Genomic DNA, 22,378 nt, shown 5'->3' on the forward strand with positions numbered 1-22,378 from the left:
ATGATTTATGCTCCAGAGCTGTAAGTATTTTATATTTTAACATAAGTGATTGCTTTCTACAAAATTTTGAGAGTTCTTCCATAACAGAGCACTGTCAGTTTGCTTTAAGCTCCAGAGTAACTGACTTTTTTTTATAGTCTCCATCAGAAATGGATGTAGTTGCAGAAAATCCATGGAATAATATATCTTTATCCTACTATGAAAGGTGGAATATGTGCCACAAAACCCAAAGTTAATTGAGAGCAAAGGCAATGACAACTTCTTTGAATTCCCATCCAGCAAACCCATTCCCGGGAATCCCCTGGCATTTGAGAAACCAGCATCAATAATCACAAGTAGACTAACAGAATCATAGAATCACAGAAGCTCAGAGCTGAAAAGGACCACAAGGATCATTGAATTCCAGCTCCTGGCCCTGCACAGGATCACACCATGTGCCTGGAATGGTATTTCGTGTGTCAGGCTCACGTGGTATTCCCTGTGTGAATGCCATTGGTATTGTTCAGAGGCACTGCTAAAAGGATGGAATAATTACAGACAGGCGTTCCAAAAGTTCACATAAAAGAAATGCACATTAAGCACAGGAAGATGCTGAAAGCACTGTATACTCTGGGCCAAATTCCATCTGCCAAATGCTTCCACCACTCATTCCTGTGCTGGAGGAGATGGGGAGTAGCTGAGCTGTAAGTAAGTGCACCCAGGTAGCCAAATGCCTCCTCCTGCTTGGCCAGGTTGCTGTATTTATGGCATCCATGGCTGTTGCTATAAAAGGCTGTGAGAGCAGAGGGAGGCAGGAGCAGGGCCCACAACGCCTCAGCCAGCCCAGACAACTGCCAGCACCAGCTCGTCCTTCCCAATCTCTGAACAGAGACAAAACCACTTGAAAAGAGTGGCTCACTCCAGCTTCCAAAGTGCTCCCCTGCCACTACTGAAACCAAGAGGTGGGAAGACAAAGAAAAACCAGAAGGAGATTTCCTGAGGATCATACTGATGAGTGTTTTATTATCTGCAGCATGGCTGGCTCTACTGGGCTGGCTGGGATGGGGTTAACTCCTCTCAGCTTGGATCATGCTGTGGTTTAGGTTGGTGACCAAGCCAACACTGACCATGCTGACACTTCAGCAGCTGCTGAACTGTGCTGGCACAGCACCAAGGCTTCTCTGCTCCTCAGGATCATTCACATTTGCTTTATCTCAATCCACAGGTTTTCTTTCTTTGGTTCTTCTTTCCTCTTCTCCCATCCCATCTGACAAAGGGGATGGGAGTGGCTGAAGGGATCAGTGAGGAGGGAGGCACTGGGTTAACCCACATCCCTGTGTCATCATGTGTTATCACATGCTATCATATGTTATCACATGTTACTCTGTGCTATCATATATTATTCACATGTTCTCATATGCTACCATGTGTTATCATTCCATTGTAGCACTTCAGCCATCCTTGCAGTGCCAGTGATCAGTTTTATTTCTATTTTCAGTCTATAAGATGCTAGAAAGGAGGAAGAGGCCACTGGTACTGACACCTGGCAGCAGGTTGCAGTTGCTCGTTTTTAGGCAAGAAGGAATCTGCCTGGTAATGCCCCACATGTGACTGGTGGCTTCCCAGACATGCAGAGTTTGTGTAGGAGCTGCTCAGGGAAGGTCACAGCCAGAGGAACACAGAAAGGAAGCAGAAAGAGATGCTACCTCAGATTTTGTATGTACATCAGGAGCTCTTTCTAACGGCCATCTCAATTTAGATAAGTTCTTTTCCTCTCTCTACCCTTCCTTCCTTCCTTTTCTCCTGGGCTTTAAAACTTCCCCAGAGTACAAGAGAAATCTGTTAATGGGAGAAGGATGTAAAGGAGTCATCAAGAAAACAACTTGTGGGCTGGAACAAGCTGACCTTCAAGGTCCTTTCCAAACCATTCTATGATTCCAATTTCAATTTTAAACCTGTTCCATTTCACACATTTGTCTTCTTTCTGACCCTATTGATTTCCATGAGTTAACCTGGCTCAGCACATGCCTGGACTACTCATGAATTGCAAACTGCTTTGGAGGGGAAAATCTTCCAGGATTTTGTGTCTTCCTAATTCCATAAACAGCAAATGCTCTGTATGCCCACACCCTCATTCATCCCAGGGATGCACAGGACCCTGTTTTTGTTCTGTGCAAGCATCCCCAGCAGCACGGGAGGGTTGGCTCACAAAGGCATTGTGGAAGAGCCCTGGTGCCTCCAGGCCATGCAGGATCAGTGCACACTGCCATGACCCACTGTGAGGTGCATCCCAGCAGGAGCAGGATTTGAAAGGGCATCCAGACACATCCTGGTGGAATTGTGCTGATTTAGAGCAGCTGGGGACCAGCCTGACTTTGCTAAAAGAGGGCAAATTAATGGACTAAACTTTGCATGGCTCTTTCTTGGAACTCAACAATGAATCACACCTATGGTTTTGTGCTTTTTTCTGATCCTGCTGAAGCTCCCAGCCATCCAGGCCATTAGCATGAGCACCATGAGGAGCTCTGCATCCAGTGCTTCCTTCTGTGTCTGCAGTCCCAGTGTGCTTTTATACTGATCCAACAGAGACTGCCTAAAGCAGCCAGAAAAGCTTTTTCTGCTACACTAACAACAGTCTAAATCTTTTTCCAACCATAATGTCTGCATAATTTTTTCTCTGATATTTATTAAGCCCCTTGAGACATTATACAGCTTCAGCATTCCCCCCTTTTTAACTTTATGCTATTTTCATTCCTTATATGAGCATTTTGTTTCTCCTCCTTCTCCTGCACTGCTTCCAGAAGTCCTTTCCTTATTTCATTACTGCTCCCCACCAGCATCTTTGCAAATCCTTCAGCATCCAGAGGCTGGGAGCGAACACAAAATGATGGATGGGAGATGAGCACTGACCTTTCCACCTTCCCATCCAGGGTGTCTCTCCAGTGTCTTCAGGCTCAACAGCCACCCACTGGCTTCACCTGTGTCACCAGCTGAACTGACCTGCTTCTAGGGCTGCTGTCCCTCTGCCCTCACACTCCTGTGTCCAAAGAGGTTCTGAATAAGCAAGCAAAGGCCCATTTCCTCTCAGATGTCCCCTTTAGATGGGAACAAGGGATTCAAATCATTTTCCCTATGTTCTTCACTGGCAGAAGATGTATGCAGTCATCTCCAATGCATATAAAAGGAAAAATTTCAAAGTGTCTCCCACTGTCATTTCAATTCTATAATTAATAACTATATGCAGAAAGGCCTTCCACACCATTTTCTCTCTGTCACACATCCCAAATCAGACAGAGAAAAAGAATGTCCCCTGATAGGAAGTATCTATGTCCTGCTATAGCATTTCCCCTAATTTAGGTTGCATTATTGATGTACAGGACTCTGTACTTGAATAATGTAACAGTAAGGCTCTCACAGAAAGCACCAGCACTGGCTTTAATGTGTGTCTATAAAGATAAGAAAAATGTATTTTAAAAGTCCAGCAGCTTTCAAACAATATATTTTCAAGTTACAGGAATACTCACCACAAGGAATTTGAAATTGAGGTGAGAAGGAGGGGAAACATTTCTTCTAAAATGCTAATGAGCTACTGCCTTATAAAGTGAAAAAAAATCAACAAATCTGACATATGAACAAACATTATGAATATTCAGGAAGGTTAAGCCGCTGATTCAACATTTTCTAGGAGTGGACAACTTTTGCACTGATCACACCAGCCATTCTTTTTCTTCTCATCATGAGCACACTGCACTGTGGTGTCGGTGTGCTGCTGGAACATATGTGTGGAATTGCAGGGATTGTAATTCATCCAGATGGCAGGAAGCTCTGGAATTGTTACTCCTATGCTACAGATGTTTAACAATCCAACCATATGGCTCCAATAAGGCAGCCTTGTCAAAGAGTACAAAAACTGCACTAGACACAGAGCCCTGTAAATGGGAATGCAGTCCTGAGGTGGGAATGTTCCTATGGCTGCACTATAAATGCACACATCCCACTAGGAAGCTGGCACGGCTATTGCAATTACAGAATTTATGAAACATTATTTAAACCCCTGAAAACAATCAGGCCTCATATTTGCATAATTTCCCCAAGTCAGCTATTAAAAGAACATTCCTCATTTGTTTTTGAAATTCATTAAAGGCATCAAACAAAGGTGAGTTGAAAAGCTGGGTAAATAAATACATGTTAATACAATAATGTCCCCAGCCTCTGGCCTGAGGGAAATACCACTGTGGGTAAAAACTGAGATTCAAGCAGCGAGACCAACAGTTTCTTTAGAAAAGGATTTGTCAGAGTCAGGGAGCCCTGCTGATGCTTGTGACAATTGTAATGTGGAAAGCTGGATGTTGAGAAACAATCTGAGATCAATAATATCTTGACCAAGAAAGGAAAGCACCACAAAATGGTCCATCTATAACTCTACTGAATTTTGGCAGGTTTGAAAGACAGATAAATGGCAGCAAATCAGATTGTTAAATCACTAATCCTGTCATTATTACATCCTGTCACATTGCATAGATTTAGACATTAGAAAAAGAGTGTAAGGTAGGAGAGTGAAGAAAACACTTAAAAGCTCAACTCGGTCTGTGAAGAAAAGGTGAATTCCCAAATTTTGTTTCATGGTTGGTGCTTTTCTGCCCAAAAGTCAGCTGGCAGTAGCTGTGGCTCAGAGTCCCATCTGCCTTCCCTCTGATGTCAGGTCTCTGACCCTTTGTTCCCCACAAGAAGTGTCTCCTCTGTACAAATCTGTTGTGCAAGAATAAGATTAAAATGGACAGACTGAACAAAGCATTGGTCTCTCAGACAAAAATGCATCCATTTAGCACACAGGGCATCTTTCCACCTGACATATTCTTAAAGGGAACTATTCAATTACCATCTCCTCACAGGCTAAAGAGCACAAAAGAGCCATGTAATATTCTTTTTCTCTTTTTTTTTTTGAGCAGCAAAGTATTCAGAGCTGCTTTATCTACCACAGATACTAATCTAGGCAATATAATTTTAAAACATCCTTACAAAAACCTTGAAGGGCAGTTGAACCCTGTGGTTGTTTAAAAAAAGATTTTCTGCAGTTTATGCATTTGCTCTGCCAAAAGCTTACCTTAGCATACAAAGTACAGTAAATCATAGCTGCTCTGATTTACTGCCCAGACTGTGCTGTTTGTTTTCAGGGACAGCTCAGGGAAAAGCTCTGTCAAGTGTAAGAACATTCAGAGAAGGGGAATCGTTTTGCAAAGCTCCCACAATGGTAACAACATTTCTAAGATATCAGTGGAGGGGAAAAAAATGCAGATGTGCATTTGCAGCATTTTTCAGGGGGAATTTTTTGAATACCACTGCAACCCCAAAATATTTCAGGCCTTTTGGAGGCACAAAGATAATTTCATACCCTAAAACTGTTTAGACTAAGTATTAATGGATGGGCCAGTTGTATAATTTACCAGGCAATCAGTTAAATTATTGGACCTTGTGCCTGAATTCCACATTTTATTTGGGTAGCAGCACATACAGATGCCAAAAAGGCAAAGAAGACACCACAGAAGTGGCAGAGCAAGAAGCTCTGGATCAACGTGATTATTTAGAACTGAGGGTAGATTTTATTAGACTTAATCTATTTAGTAAGCCCCAACAGGAGGACAAAGATAAAGCCATATATCTGACATCCTTTTGAAAGTTAGTAAATGAAAAGGGAGAAGATCAAAACAGTAGCTGAAAGCCTTCACTTCTGTTTTAAAATCCAAGAAACAGTCATTAATAGAGATTTAAACTCAGCCCTCTCTAGTCTAAACATGTCACTGTTAATTACAAAGCCATTTAACTTTTGCAAGAAATAAAGACTGCTATTAATGAAAGAAGAACCAATTAGCCTTTAATCTACACACTGTTTTTTAATCAAACTTTCTTTTGATCATCAGACTCACTGCAGGATGTATCCCTCCTCCCCATGTTGTAGTGGCTTCCATGATTGCTAATGGAGTGGATTTTAAAGGGCTGGCTGAGCAGGGAGAGCCCTCTCTGCAGGGCTGGAGCTTCCCTCCCTTCCTGCCAGGGACAGCTCAGGAAAAGCTCAGAATTTGGTGTCCTGGCCACTCTTGGAGCAGCTGCCTTTAGAGGAGCAGCACTGAATGTGTCTGCAGGAACGTGGGACAGGAGTACTGGACAACCTCGTTAGGAAACAGCAAAAAAAATACCAGTGTAAAGAGAAGCAAGAAATGGGATGGAAAAAGGCAAAAGCAGAGAAGTGCCTCCAGGAATGAAAATGGAATTTACTGCTGACTGCAAAGGATGATGAATGAGAGAATTTGCTTGTTGGCACAGGAACATATTGTGGAAAAACAAAACAAAAGAAATGGGATCAGGGCTTGATGTGTTACAAACCAAAGGGGTGACATGAAAAGGATCCCATTAGCAAAATACTGGGCCTCCAAACTGTTGCTTGAGGGCTCAGAGAATTTCAAGGAGGTTTTCTGTTTGGTTCTGGGTGTTTTTTGCTGTGTGGCTATTTGTGGTAGCAAAATAATAAGTCCAAGCATCTGGAATCCATCATGATGGAGAAGTTCTTCCCTGACATCATTTCCCCCTTGGCTGCTTTTGCTGCTCCGATCTCCGGGAAGGACAGAGAGCAGATGTCCCTGAGCACACACCAGGCTGATAATGAAATACAAGAACCTGACTCCTGCACATGTAAACAGCAGAGAGAGTGTAACTATTATCTGCTCTGTGTCAAACACGGGGCTCTTGGTCTGACCAGATACCTGCTGCCTGCTCTGCATTAGCAAAATTTCAGTGTATGCTGTTCTTTCTCCACCACAGAAAGATAAAATTTGCCTGGCAGCAGCAAAACACTAAGTATTAATACTAACAAAAAAAACACCTCAAAACAAATGTTAATATCTTCAAAGAATCAGAAAGTCTGGAGAGATTTATTGTTGCGACAGTACGGTAATTAAAAAAAAATTAAAAATAAAAAATCAATAGATTGCAGGGAGAAAAGTGATAATAAATATGCTGTGTGACAGACAGGATTCTGAGTCATGAAATTCAAGACTGTAATAAAAGTGTGTGGAACAACTGCTGACATGGTATTGACACCTGAGATGTCAATAGGTAGGTGCCTACTTACCACAGGAAGGATTCCAGCAAAGACAACAGGTTGCAATAAATGTTTTTCAGGACTTGACTAAGAGCATTTTGCACTTCAAAAGATCAACTTATTACACTTTCTGTAAAATAATTCTAATGCCTTATCTCAAAGGGCTGGTGATTTTTCACAGCCCAAACCCCTTGAATGTAACTGTTTGGAAGAAAGGTCACTGAAAATGAGATCAGGGTCCATTCATGGTTTTCAGCTGCTCATGCATTACAATATGAATTACAGGAACTCAAATAAAAACATCAACAGAGCTAAAAAGAAATAGCTATAAAGCACAGTGCCAAAATATTTGAAATTAACTAGATAATTGTATCATTTTCACATTTATTCCATGGCATTATAAACCTGTTAATAAAATTTGGATTCTGATGCTGATCAAAACCTCTTTGTGTTTTTCTGGTGTCATAATCTCACAACAGAGGACTTAGACAAGAGGTCCCATCTCCACTCTCCTTTTGAGCACATGCAGAACACTCAGAAAGCTGCAATACTGAAAACATGTGACACTAATGTACAGGGTATTTTTAATTAACAAAGCTCTTAAGCATGCTGAAAGATCCATTTTGATTTTTGTCCCCCCTCATATTGACCTAAAACACTCCAGAGCTCTGTATTTATTTATACAGCACAGCTGGGAGAAAGTTCTTCTGACATTTGAGAAGCTTTAAAAAGTTAAATTGTTGATGGGAACCATTGTGGAAAAAAAAAAAAGATATTTTAACTCATTTAACTCTTGAAGTAAGAACTTCCAAAGGTAAGAGGCAGAACCTTTACACTGCTGCTTAAATTATGTGGTAGTTTATTCCTGAGTGCTCTCAGTTCCCCTAATTCCTTAACATTGGTGCATACTTGCATTAATTACTCCCCAAAGTAAGCTCTGATTCAAGAAGGCACTAAGGGACTTCATTAACTCCCTCCCCAATGGCTTCAGCCAAGTTCTCCCTCTGTGCTTGAGATGCACATATCCAAACCACCCCGAAATATTCCGTCCCCGCAATTCTGCCTGCGATCAGCGCCAGCCGAAAGCCCTGAAAATCAACCCTAATGCAACAAAAGTTGAATTTATCCCCAGCTGCTGCAAAGCCCCAGGGAGAGGTGCCAGGGCCCTGTGTACATACGTATGCAGTAGTCCCCACTCTCGTAGTAGCCGGGGCAGCACTGCGAGCGCCGCCGGTACATGGTGCGCAGCCCCCTGCGATAGGCGGTCTTGTAGCTGATCCTGCAGCACGAGACACAAACCACGGGACACTATTGAAAATCAATGCCTCCTGCTGCAATGATATTTGTGTTAAATTATAGTAAGGCTAGCATTCAATAATTATTTTTAAATGCATGAAAGCTTTTTGATAATAAACGGCACAATAAGGGAGGAATCGATACTTGTTCTGAAGCTTGAAATACGACTCGTGTTATGAGCTCCGTGCTTGTGACAGCCACTGGAGCTCTTCCTGGGGCAGCTGCTGTCTTAAAACATTTTCCCAGTTCTGCTGCAAGGGCAAGGAGTTTCTTCAAGAATAAATGATTTATTTTTGCACATCAGCAAGGTCAGATCTCATCAGTGGAAGGAACAGAGTCTTCTGCAGAGACCACTGTGTCAGCTGCTACACAAAACCTTACCACAGTGGCAACTGCTCTCAATACACAGCTTGAGAAGTTAACCCCAGGTGAATTGTTCCTGCTTGCTAACCCTCCCAAGGCACTCCTACCTTGCAAAGTGTCATTACAGTCCCACCACAATACTGTGGTCCACAGAAATTAAAAGGTGTTTAGCATTCTGAAGCATTCCTATATTTATTCATAGCATTAGCAAGGATACCACCATAGAAAGGTAATATTTAACTGCATATTTAACAGCAAACACTTCAAAACAGCTTTGCTAGTTTATGGAAATTACCTCAATTGAACAGAATCTATTGTCCCTCATGCTGGATAAACTGATCGAATTTACTCTGCTGCATTCCAATCTATACAATATTCCAGAAAGCTCTGCAGCTCTGTTCACTTCCAAACACTGGAACACAGCAGCCAAAAAGCCAAGTGCCACAGTCCCACTGGGATGGTGCTGAACAGCCAACTTGCAACTGAATTCATGAGAGATGAAATAAAAAAAGGCTTCTAAAACCCCCTTGAAAGATTGTGAATATTAGTGGATATTTGTTAGGATACTTTGGAAGCAGAATGAATAGAACAGAAATATCCTGCAGCCTGGGAAAAATTAACTCTTTGGTACAAGTATTCATTCAGTCCTAGAAACAGATGGGTCCCATCTTCTTTTCATCTGATTTTCAGTGCAGATTTGGGTGCACTAATTCTAACACAGATCCATTTCTAATTATCACTCAAATTCCTCATTATTTACAATTTAGGAGGTGCATGGACTTCCTTTGACAAACCTGGACATGCACCAGTCACTTGGAAAAGAGAGTTGGTCATGTCTGGTTAGGGAATAGACACTTCCAATCCCATGGCAAGGCAGTGGAATGATACATTCTCCTGGATGGCCCCATGGGGGACTGACTGTCACTTGTCTCATTCAAACTTCAGGCAAAAATCTCTGTATTTCTACTCAATGCCCTGGAATTCCAAACACACATCTTTGTGTACACATCTACATTGGAGCACCACAAACATTTGGATAAACAAGGGGTGTGTGAGGAGATGAGAAGGCAGCAGGAAGCTCAGGTTTCTGAGGATGAGCTCTTACCTGTGCCTGGTGCACTTGAACCAGTTGAGGATGTCTGTGCATCGTGTGTAGTAGATCTGGTCAAAGGGGTGAGCGTAGGATTCCTGCACGGTCACGGCGTAGCTGAGGGTGGACAGGGAAAGAGGTGAGAGGCTGTGAAAAGCTGCAGTTCCCTGTATCTGTGGCTCGTGGAACTCCAGTATGAAACATATTTACATCAAGAATCTTAGAAATGTGGGTATCAGCAAAGAGCAGAAAAGGGCTTCCTTCTGTTAGACCTCTTCCTGAAGTTTGGAAATGTTTGGCGTCGTGATATAGGCATAGAGATATCTCTGTGAGAATAAACCATTCTCTTTTAGGAAAAAAACCAAATGTTACTAAAATTCATGGAAATTTAGAAGGCGAAAAGTGCATGGATATGGGCAAAACCTGGGCAATTTGGTGAGAAATCATAGAGCTCCAACAATAGCAAGAACTGAGCAATCCATCCAAAACCACCATTGAGCTATGCAACAGGTTCTATGTTCATTATTGTTTGGGCCTCTGATGTGATCCAAGAACCCAAATCTCATGCTGGGGTCAGTGGCAGCAGAGCAGTGCCCCACAGCAGGTGTGTGCACTGCTCAAGGACTCCTCTGTCAGGTGCTGACCTGGACACAGGGCCCACTTTATCAGACCTACAACATCTTTGGAGAACAATACACAAAACACCCTAGGCAGGTCAAGACCCAGGAATGAGATCCTCTAGGTCACTCATTATATGGGTTGTCTTAATTCTGCAGCTGATTTCCCTCTCATCAGCAGGACTGCAGATGTGATTAAGCCCTGGGAGATTGCACCCACAAGGCAATACCAAGATATTTGCTTGGAGGGGTTGAGTGGCCTGAAATCGAAGATTGGGCTGCTCCTGCCCTGCTTGTTGTGTCCCCTCTGACAAGCCAAGGTTTCCCTGGATGCTGCTTTGCCCTCTTTGCTGGCTTTGACAATAATGTTTTTACTTCTGCTAATGCCAAAATATAAAATATTTACATTGCTCATTATTAATGTAAGACAGTAACACTTGCAAATCTCAATTATTATTTTACGATCCCGTTTATTATCCAGCAATAGCCCTAACAATCTTTTCCCTTTGATTTATTAACATCTAACTAACAAAGTCATCTTGGTCAGTACAACCAATCAATTTTGGTATTTAATTTTTGTTTCTCCTTGATTGGGTCTCTAGGTTGCTGACTTTCTTCAGACAAAATCAATATTTTATTCCTGTGCTCTGAATGCACTTCCAGCACGCAGACAGCAAAATCCTTTTCCTGCACAGTTTTTGCTTTGCAGTTGCATTATCTACAATGAGTTAATTCTCTAATTAAGGCCTCAAAACATAGTCATTAAAGATGATTCTATTTTTACCTTTGTTAAGGGGTGTATTTTGCTGAAGTGTACAGCAATTCAGATTTGTGTGGAATTGAACCAGAGAGCAGGACTGGAAATGTAGCAAGTTCAACTGAGAAGTACAGGACCTTTAGCCTCTGCAAACAGCCCCTGTTGAGTGTGAACCCCATCAAAGGCTGTGGGTTTCTCTGTGCTCACAGGAACTGGCCTGCTCAGATCCACTTTTAGGACCAGGACACTGGAACAAGAGAGAGAACAAGAAATTCCAGAGCCTTTCATGTTCAGTGCTTTCATTTGCTCTCTGATGCCGAAATGAATTTGGCAGGAAGAGCCCTGAAGTTCAGGCCAGACAAAAACAGCCAGGATATTGCAGCAGGAAGAGCTTCAAACTTTCTTGCTGGACAACAAGCAGAAAAAAGCAGGACAGAACAAGGCCAGCATTTCTGTGGCTCTCTCCATGATGGATGCAAACACTTCAGTGCACTCCTGTTGCTCGGACTCTGGAGGAGCTTCCCAAACGGCACAGGGGGATGTGGGCAATAGCTGCAGCCTTAGGACCAATTCCTTGGGATGATCCAAACCCTCCAAGGCACTCCAAAGCACTTCTTCTCTAAAGCAAATCTCTTTTTGAAGATGTGGTGGTATTTACCAAATTATGGCTCTCAGCTTGCCTTCTAAATGTAAAAATATGAAATGGATGATTAAAAAAATAAAAGTAGGCAGGTTACACATTACCTTTCCCAGTGACTACAAACATTTGGATCATCTGGATTTAGGGACAGAGTAGTTTTGAGCAGGAAAGTCAGAATAAGCCCTCTTAGAATCCACTGGAACAGCACAGGTGCCACCATTGTTGTACCTAGAGAAAGAGAAGAAAGTAGAGCCATTAGAGACAATTTTGAAGAAAATATCCTTCTAGGCCTTTTCCTCCTTACTTTTGTGCAAATCCAAATACTGTGGAGCTATTCAGAAACTGAAATACTTGAAAAAGCAATCAACTAAACAGTAAAATGCTTTAAAAGTTCAAATCCATTCTAAAAGGAACTTATACATTTAAACCTAATAAAAGCAATGAATTTGATGATTAAGCCACCCAAGATATTGATAGCCCAAATGATTCTTCCAAAGAACATTTCTGATACTGATTATTTTTATGACAGGCTGTCTGTACTGACAAATAAATCACTGAGGTATTAAAGCAATCTATTCTTCCATCAACCTACAGGCAAGTGGGAGAATACCCAAATGCCCCCTTTGATTTATTTAAATGGGGTTTACAGGTGTCAATATGGTCTGGATGTGAGACTCGTGCTTATTGCATGATGGAAGGAAAATCAATGCACTCCTCAAGCCCTGGATGGGGAACCACTGAGAATTACAGAGGTCAGTGCATTGGGGCACATTACACAGAATACTGAACATGAAATAAAAATATTTGCATTGAAGCTGGAAAGAGGTTGTACAAAATTCACTGGGTGTGGTCTCTTCATCACCTTCCTGTTCATCTGTTAAATGTACTGACTTACATCTGCTTGGGGCTTTGAAACCAAAGTTGTGGTGTTGGCCTAGAAGTCTCCAATGACACCAATCAAAAATTCAAAATAGATAGAAAATAAAATTGCTTTTTTTGTAACAGCATTAGAGGTGTAAATCTGTAAAACATTAAGTCAGGAAAAAGTATTTTTAAATACCCATTTCAGGCTTTTACATGGACACATAATTCACCATTCAAATCAGAAGTCCTAGAAATTATTCCTGGCAACAAGATTGCCCTAAAAATAGATTGAATCTTCATATGATCATCAAAAAAAACACATGGCTCATTGCCTCAGGGTCCAGAACAGCAAAGGGATGTTAAGAGGTTTGCTCTGCAGGGCCCTGATATACAGCCCAGCATAAAGAAGCCATCACAAAGCAGAATGAAGAGCCAGGAAACTGCTCAGAAATTGCCTCCTGACCCAGAGCCTTCTTAGCCAGTTCAAGGACACCCATTGCCTTTAGTGGATTCAAGTCAAAATCCCAAAGGGAGCAATAGCTCATCTTTTAAATTATTCCTAGAGCGCTGCTAAACCCAAAGATAGGTCTTAAGCCATGTAAGTCATATTAATGTTAATTAACATGATTTAATGCTAATGTTCCTCATGAAATGGTTTTAAGTCAAGGAGTGACCATTTTTTACCTGTGGGCTTTTCCAGAGTCCCACAGCAACAATGCAAAAGCTTAGTCTGGAAATCCAGAGGGCTGACAAGGCAAGGATGTATTTATGGAGAAGCCAGTGCCTATCCCTGTCCTGGGCACTGCATGTCCATGGAGGAAAAGCGGCTGCAGGGGCTGAGCTGCCAAAAGCCCCAGTGTTCCAAACAGTCAGAGCTGTGTGAGAGTAAATCTGAACATTCCCTGAGCACAGCATGGACAATGGATGTGAACAACCCAAGGATGAGGCTGCACAAAGTGGCAGCCCTTTAACACAAATCCCTCCTAAAATGCCTTTATTTGTGACACTGAGCAGCACTGCAATAATGCCAAAGCACAGGGATAAGTGAGATTTGGCGCTGTATTTCCAGGCTATAATTTACCTTTACCTTCCTTCTTCATCCTCTGCACCTTTGGTACAGGGCAGGGCTGAGCAAATGGGGCTGAAGGAAAGCTCCTTCTGATGGGCAGGTGTGGGCAAAGCTGCTCCAGGAAATGCAAATCTTCAGAGAGGGCTTAAATCTAAACACAGTTCTGTGCTCAGTTTGTTAACTTCTGGAGAGCATCAACAGCCTGGGTCTGTGTTACATTAATTACAGGCAGAAAGGCAGCCTGACTTGAAATCAGTAATTCATTGCCTGCATTTGCTTTCCATCAGTTATCAGGAACTGAAAGGTAAATAATAATTAATTCAAGCTAGAAATCAAACTTCTTCCCCACTCCAATTTTTTCTCCTTCAGTACCAACTGAAGCCAGTGCCCTTGAGTTCAGGAGAAAGCAAACCTTCAAGAAAGATTTGCTTAGAATACACCAGATGCTAAGAAAGAGGCTCTTAAGATCACTCATTCTTGCTGAAAACTACCCATTCTTTATATTGAATTTTATATATCCTTTATATTAAAGTACTCCCTACAAAATAAAAATAAATGAGAATAGAGCCCTGCTGCCTCACTCACTCTAAAGAGAATGAGGTCTAAAGCAGCCCCATATTTGAATTCTGTAGTTCTCAGAGACCTCAATTTGCTCTTAAGGAAATGATGCCTCAGTTTAGTTTTTAAATCAAACAAATGTCAAAGAATTATTTATAAGCCCTAATAGCACCCAGAATATTTTTTTGCTGTGTATTAGAAAGAGGTTCCAAACTGTTTTCCAAACTTTTATTGCTAATGCTCTGTTATTATCTGTTTGTGAGGGAGCTGCTTTGTGTCATTAATTTCTTAACTTTGTAAGTCAGATTGAAGATCAGAACCATCCAACTCCCCAAATCCAGCAGAACCTCATTCATCTCAAGTGTCTCTTTTTGTAACTCAAATGAAATATTTCACTTTGATCACTGTTAATAGAAATGCCCTCATTCCAAAATGGAATGGTTGCTATTAAAGGAGTCAGAATAAAACTCTAAAAATAGGAGCACACATATTAAAAACCAATATCAAAAAAGAATCCAGTAATGACATCTAATGCTGGGCTTTCAGCTTTCACTGCTCACCACAGCACATAGGAAATTCCTGCCTCAAATTCAGTGTTTGGGGCAGATTCTCCAAGGAGGCAGCACCAGCCTTGAGGGGGACAATGCCTGTGCCTTCATTAAAGCTACAGCCAAATTATTGCAACATTTCCAGTGTCTGCCACTCCCCCAGGACAGGCAGCCTGGGGGCTGAACACCCAAATAAATGACACAAAGGTGGTGTGTGCCATCCCCACATGCACTCTGAACTTTTTGTCTCTCCAGGCCTGATTTTTCTTTTCAGAAGTGAAAGAAGTCAATTTAGGTAAAATTTGGGAAGAGTCTTTCAATCCAAAGGACAACCAGGTGATTTTTCACAAGTATCTCATTCTGTTAATTATAACAGATGAGGTATCTGCTACTCCTTAGGCCATTTTCTCCTATCTTCCTCCTTTTTGAAAAATTTCACTATTTCACCTACAATATTGATACAAGTCATTGGTTCCATCACAAAAGAAAGGAAACCTCCAAATCCTAGCTACAGAAAATCTAGTAGGTGGCAAATCATGAATTTATTTGTCTGTGGAGTCTCTTTACAAAAAGCCTTCTTTGAGGAAACTGCTGGGGTTTGCAAAGAGACCTCGAGATGCAGATGATCCTTTAAACTTCATGAACATCAGTGTGGAAAAAGCACTACCCCTGAGGGAAGGACCTACCTGCAAAGAAAATAAGATCTCAAAGAACCCTTGCTGGGTGAAATAAATATCCCATAAAGCTTTTTCTAGATGTTGAGGACTTGGTTTTGGTAACGTTCTTGTGAAAAAAAAAGACCAGTATGTACTTTAAGTGACTGAGGGGAAAAAAAAAGAAATTACAGGTTCAATTTCTCCTCTGCTTCCATGTCTGACAGGCTAGAAAATCTAACTAAAAATGACCATTGGAGACTTTCCTGTTCAGGGCCTGAAGTGGTGAAACATTTCATTTTGACATCTCTGTCATAAAATATTTCATAGCATGACTTTGACATGAAATTTAAAAAGAATTTCCATTCCATGACAGAGTTCTAAATTGAATGTTTTTCCCTCAATTTGGGATGAAGTGAGCTCTAAACCAAGCCAAAAAACCTCCAATTTTGTGTCTAGCTGTAAGCAGAGGTGTCTTTCACTAGCAAACACCTTTCTTAAAACCTTCTATACTTCTGAAGATCATAAAGTTGAAATGTTTATGCAGTCAGTTAACCTAGGCTGAATTTTCCCCACAAATTTCCAAGTGACTCATTTAGCAAAGAGCCGTGTTACAAAGTCTTACCTTAAAGTTATAAAAATTCCCAGTGGATCCTGTTTTTACAGATCCCCAGCACATGGAGACACAGGGCACATCAGCGGGAGAGTGGGAGAAAGCTCTTGGGAAGTCTCTTGGCCCTGTGAGCATTCAGCAAAAACAGAAAACTGGGTCAGAGGAAATGAGTTTGGGGGTGTGGAAACAAATCAAGGCAGAAATGGGACAAAACATTCAAAATAATTAGATAACAGAACATAATTGTGCTATTTCAGACCAATCCCACCAACCTGCTTTCAGGCAAGAGCAGGGAACTCAGAAGAGTGGAAGAACACGGGGATGTAGCACATCCCTCTTACACCCTCCCAGCCTCCAGAAATTTGTTTCCTGTCATTTCCTACCTAAGTTTGTTCCCATATAGACTTTTCCTTCTTTAACTTCCTAACCAGAAAGTCCGGTTTCTTTCAAGAAGTTTGATGTGAGACCTTGCAAAAGCCTTCTGGAAATCTAACTGCACCTTCTTGATGCTCATGCTTACTTTGAAGGGCTTTCACAGGTTAAGAAGGCTTTCCAAAGCCATGTTGATTCTTCAAAAATGTATTACATGCATCAAGATAAATAATTCTGTTCTTAACTCTCGTTTCTACCAAACAGGAAAACGAGGTGTGCCAAAATGAAAATGGATCCTAGTATTTGTGTGGGAGCAATTGAGGAAAATGCAAGAGAGTGGTTGAGCCAGGAAACAAAAAGTTGGATTTCACTGGAGAAGCATTAAAGTGACGGAGTGTTTGCTGATTACACTATTTTAGTCTCTAAGTAGTAGCAAGCTTCCAACAAGCTGCCCTTAGTGGCATTCCTTCTTCTCATCCCATCTGAAATTTTCATGATAGTTTAGGCAAGGGATCATTTAAACACACACTTCATTTGGCTCCACATCAGATTTTGTTCGAAACAAGCTGTTATGAAAGCTAAATGAGGCCACGAGCTTCAAAACTGATCAGGGTTTTTTGGATGCCTCCATTTATGATTAATAACTTGAGATACCATGAAAGGACTGGGTAATTTGCAGAGCTCAGGATACCTGCTCAGAAAAGCTTGTTTTAATCTGGGCAGTCAAGAACAAATCCATTCAACCTCACTAGTCACCTCTAAAAGTTGTTGTCATGACCAACAGAAATATTGCCAGTGACAGGTTGTGGTTTTGTTTGTTTTTTAATGAAAATTTAAAGCTGTTTTAAACAGATAAACACTTCCAGGAAGGATCAGGTACTGAATACAAAAGCACTGACAATGTGATTCTTATCATCTGAGCACAGAGAAATTCAAGTGATGGAAGAAGTAGCAGAAACAGCAGACTGTGCCCTGGGCTGCTGTGTTCCCTCTGCTGGCACCTTGCACGATTAATGCAGGAGACGGGAGACAAGAATTAACATATAATTAACATGACTTGGGAAATGAAAGAATAAACACAAAAGTCTGAGATTTTCAGCTGATGAGGAAATCCTGCATCTGATCCTGCATCCTCCACAGCCACCACCTCTGCTGCATCATCCTGTGAAGTGGGTGCTGTTCAGTACCAACACAGGAACCAATTCCATTTCCAAGATCTCATTTTAGAGGCTCTATTTTAAAGGCTGAATAAACACACCAGGGTCATAATTGCTGCAGTGCCCTCATGGCTCTGCCTTGTACTCTCTGAACCACAGTTCCTCAGTTTTCCAAAACTGGGCTGGGGGGCTGATTTCAATGGGATGTGAACATCCAAAACTCTTAAGTTGCTTTAAATTTCTAAGCTCTAAAATACATCAGTGTGAGTTGTGCTTGCTGGAGAGAACACTGTTACAGTTCCAGGGATAACTTATGGAGTCTGCAGATCTGCTTCAGTGCTAACGCTTTCGGAGCTGACTTCTGGAGTCATCGGGAGCTTGGCCACTGCTAAGTGAGAGTAAATAATGAAGTAAGTTCTGCTTAATCTATCAAATGTTATTTTTGGAAGCTCAAGATTGTTCCTTCAGTGCTCTCAGAGGAAAACTGGGTCAAAATACCAGAGATGTGTCAGAGGCAAGGAATCTGGGCAATTACTTCAGTTATGGCTAATGAAATATGTTTATCAAGACAAAGGCTGCTGGAGGTGTCTGGGCCTCTGCTTAAATCCCACTGGCAAAGATTCCAGGCCTGACCCTGGCTTAGCAGAGTGGGCTGGGCTGAGGTGGCTCAAATTCCCCCCAAGTTGTGCATCCAGTGTTTTCCATCTGAGCCCACACAGAGCACCAGGCTCTGGAACTCCAGGTGGAATTAAGGACAGGCAAGCTCTCAAAGGCTCAGGATCTTCCCCAGGGGAGGAGGACTGGCCAGCCTGCCAGGTGCTTTGAAAATAAGCTTGTTACAAGCTGATAAGTGTTAATACACTGAGGCAACAATGTGCAAACATGTTTGGCACTGCCCATCCCCTCCATGAGATCATCAGCATACAAAGAGGTGCAGAGTGGATTTTGTCAGTTCTTACACAAACTCCATGAGCACTTGTGCAAAGCACAACTACCTACCCGAAAAGCTACTATTCACCACAATGCTAAACTTCTTTTCCTTAAATAATTGAACAGTTAATCAATAGTCCAGCAGAAATATAATGAAAAAATTGCATTAACAACACCTAAAACCACTGCTGAACCAGTGCCCAAATCCACATAATTGCTGGCTCCTTTTCAGAAAGGTCAGCTTGGAAAAAGACTTTCTGTGTTTTTCTGCCCATAATTTTATACTTGTATACTCGACTACCAGGGTAAAACTGGAAGCCAGCCCTTTGAACCTTTGAAGTTATCAATGCAAACTCAAGCCCACTGAAATGCTGGTGTTCCTGGGAGTGTCTAAGCCTGAGCTGTCCCTCCAAGCCCTGCCAGGGACAGGGCTGACCTTCCTCGGGCCCCCTCTGCCCAAAGCAGCTTGGAGCTGCAAGGCTACGAAGGCAAAACCCTGGGCCCTGAAGGATTTCCCCACAGACATTGTCCTGCAGCCTGGGAGACCCTCCTGGGGCAGCTGTCTCTGAACCCCCTCCACTAAAACATGGGAAACAAGGAAGGTCAGGAGGAGGCTCTTTGTGCCTTTGGCTGCAGGGATGGCAGGAAGGGGCCAGGCTTGGTGTCCTCTCCACGGCACCCAGGACTCTCACTCAGTGGAATGTTAAAGCTGCTGGAATCTGTGTGGGGAGTCACTCTGGCTCCTGATTGAACAGTGTACTGATATCCCCTGTCCCATGCCTTTTCAGAGATGCCTCCACAGACATTCCATCAGGAGAGAAAGTGTCTGACACTCATCAAAAAGCTCATCACTGGGAAGCCAAATGAGCTTGAATTGAGCTCACAGCCAGCCACCCACCCAGCCCATGTGCAAGATGGCAAACAATTACAGCATATGCCTCTGAGACACTTGGAGCAACAAAGGCCTTGAATCCGCAGAACACCCAGGATAAACAAAGCAACTCGAGTGTTACAGCCATGCCCAGATGAGGAATAATGTCTCTAAATATTTCATTTAAAAACCTCAACTATTTATTCCAACAGACTTTGTTACAGCATTTAAAGAGTGCACATAAAGTTGACCTGAAAATCAGAGTAACAAGCAATAAAATAAAAGGATGTTCAATAGACACACCATGAAATAAATTAACTGTGATCTGTGAAAGTGCTGTGAAAGTCAGAAAAGAAAAAAAGCCATTTGAAAATGCAAAATATCCTTTACAGTTATATATTTTTCTAAAATTACTTCTATTTGTCATGAACAATTGACCCTTTCTTTTTGTCTTCATTTATCTCAGAAGAAAATAAAATGAAACAAACAGCAAAAAAGTCCCAAGTACAGTGAACAGCTGAGCCAGGGACAAATTAAGTAACACAGATTGATGGCTGTTGATCTACAGCAGTACCATCACATCCCAATCCTACAGCTCATATTTCATTTAAAGACCCATCTCTTCTTTTTCCAGAAACAGTGCAGTATTTATGGGAGAAGGCTGATTTGCAAGCCTTGGAGCTGCACTGAAAATCCAGATTCAGTTTTTCCAGTGTGACTTTAAAGTTGGTGAATTTCTTGGACCTTCGAGGTACCAGTCCAACTAAAACAAAACCAAACACTGGAATAAAATTAACATTGAAACTAAAGATGTATTTTTTAAAAATGCTGTGGACAGGGAAAAGCTTTTTTTCTTCAGTATCTTCACCAGGCAGAAAGGAAATAATGTTTGCTACCTCTGCATCTCCACCTTTACTGACCCCACTGGTCCAACTGCACATTATCCACAGCTCTTCTCCTGGGGCTTTTCCCAGAGCTTTATCTTCCCTGGCACTCCCTATTACAGCAGCACACAGGTTTCCTTCTCCTGAATTCCATTCTTCTCTCAGCCTCTTGAAACCTTAATCTAAGAGTTTTTTAATTTCATAGCTATTAAAGACATTGATATCCCAGACAGAACATAACTTCTTCTGTGGATGTCTGGTAAGTATAAGATAAACGCTCAATCAATTTTTAGATTTCTAATGGCTTAAGAATTAGAGTGGCCACTTAAAAACTGCCAATTTTACTTGAAATACAAGAGTTTTCCTCAGAAGCTGCAATAATCCTTTGTGCTCTCCTGTGTTTCTTACAGACACATCTGGAACACTGTCAATACTGGAGGATTGATATTTGGTTCAATGAAAGTCTCAAGTTAGAGATCCACAAAATTTATCTGGTTTCCAGAGCATGCACAAATCTGTCTGAGAATCAGGCTGGTTACTCAGGTGCCTGGCTATAAACTGCCAGATTCAGGCATGCAGCATGGAAAACAGGCTGAACAGATGTGCCCTTTGCTAGGACACAAAGCTGATGCCACGGAGAAGGTGTGTGAGGAAGATCTTTGGCAAGAGGAATGCTGCACATCAAGGGCTACATCTGGGCTGGGGAAAGCATCCTCATTACTAGGGATCCAAAGTGGAACCTTGCAGGAAGCAAAATCTCTGCAGTCCAGACTAAAACTTGGATCCCTTAAGCACCCAGCACTGAGGGTGGCCCTCGGGCTACACCACCACAGAGGCCCCTGATCACTCTCAGTGCAGCAGCTGCACCTGAACTGAGAGGGGCCTCAGTGGGTTGAGATGGGCAAGAACAGCAGCTGCAAATGCTCTCTGATAACAGCCAGGTCCTACAGTTCTGTGTCTGCTTTCTCCCCTCTGTGCCCCAAACTCCCAGCAGATCTAAAGAGTCCTCCAAAATCTCCTCACCTTTCCAGGAACCATCACAGACTCTGTTAGAGCAGTAACTGCAGAGATAAAGGAGAACATGACCCCAGCCTTATTTAATTTTGCATCACTATGCAAAGCTCTCCACTCTGCTGTCTCCATGACCTACTTTATCTATTGTTTATTTATTTTTTTTTTCTTTTTCCAGGAAACTCTTCATTAGGGATAAAAGCACCTGGCTTACAGTAACAGGGCACTGTGCAAAACGTCTGTCAAAAAGTCAAGGGAGGAACACTCACAGACACATCAGAAAGAGCAAACCCACAGAGAACTGCAGGATTGCAAGGGAGTATCTTAGGTGGAAGAAAAGCAAAGAAGATGCAGGCCAAAGTCTCTACTGGTGTAAATGGCTGAAGTCCATTGAGTTCTCTGTGCCAGTTTGAATCTGGGGAGAATTTGGATGTGCCAGCTCAGTCCGGTGCAGATGGCACTGGAGCTACTCAGGTTAGAGCCAGAGTCTGTTTGCTGGCAGGAAAACAGGAGCTGGGAAAACCACTACGGACAAAACCAGACCTGAACAACTGGTGTGTGCAACTGCCTTGGCTTCCTCTTCCCCCTCTTCCTAAATTTGACACTAAAAACTTTATTTAACTGCATTGAGAAAAAAGGTTAATGAAAATTATAAAAGAGAGAGTTTATGGGGAAATTTTAGGACCTAATTTTCTTCATTTTCAGATGTACTAATTAAGGTTTTTTCCTCCCAGGTAAGACAAGCACAGTTTTCTCTCTGTGTTCTTTTCACATCATGCATGTACCATCTGCTGAGTCCTCTTACGGAGCCCTCTCTGTAGCTTGTTCTCAGCTCCACTCCTCTAAGATGACCAAGGACAACAGTTCATTACCAGCTCTTTGTCAATCTCTCAGCAGAGGCCGAAAAATCAGAGCTTAAAAATTGCTTACATTGCTTTGAACTTTGTGTAAATTTTAACAGAGCTCACTGTGTGTTGAGGTTCTCTGAGCAAAGACCACTTATCCTGCTA

The 22,378-nt window shown here is 42.0% G+C and overlaps 1 protein-coding gene across 1 annotated transcript in view; it reads right to left on the bottom strand.

Moving 5' to 3' along the window:
* MEGF11 (multiple EGF like domains 11) overlaps positions 1-16,224 on the bottom strand; it is a 196,115-nt gene extending 179,891 nt beyond the window's left edge. Inside the window, exons 1-4 of the mRNA XM_066559110.1 lie at positions 16,156-16,224; positions 11,943-12,066; positions 9,840-9,941; positions 8,254-8,354 (exon numbers count right to left, since the gene is read on the bottom strand). Coding sequence (XP_066415207.1) covers positions 8,254-8,354; positions 9,840-9,941; positions 11,943-12,058 — 319 coding nt within the window. The 5' untranslated portion in view covers positions 12,059-12,066; positions 16,156-16,224. The remainder of the gene's footprint in view (positions 1-8,253; positions 8,355-9,839; positions 9,942-11,942; positions 12,067-16,155) is intronic.
* Positions 16,225-22,378: the final 6,154 nt, after the last annotated feature.

The sequence above is a fragment of the Molothrus aeneus genome, chromosome 13 (assembly GCF_037042795.1).
Source record: "Molothrus aeneus isolate 106 chromosome 13, BPBGC_Maene_1.0, whole genome shotgun sequence".
Classification (NCBI taxonomy): domain Eukaryota; kingdom Metazoa; phylum Chordata; class Aves; order Passeriformes; family Icteridae; genus Molothrus; species Molothrus aeneus.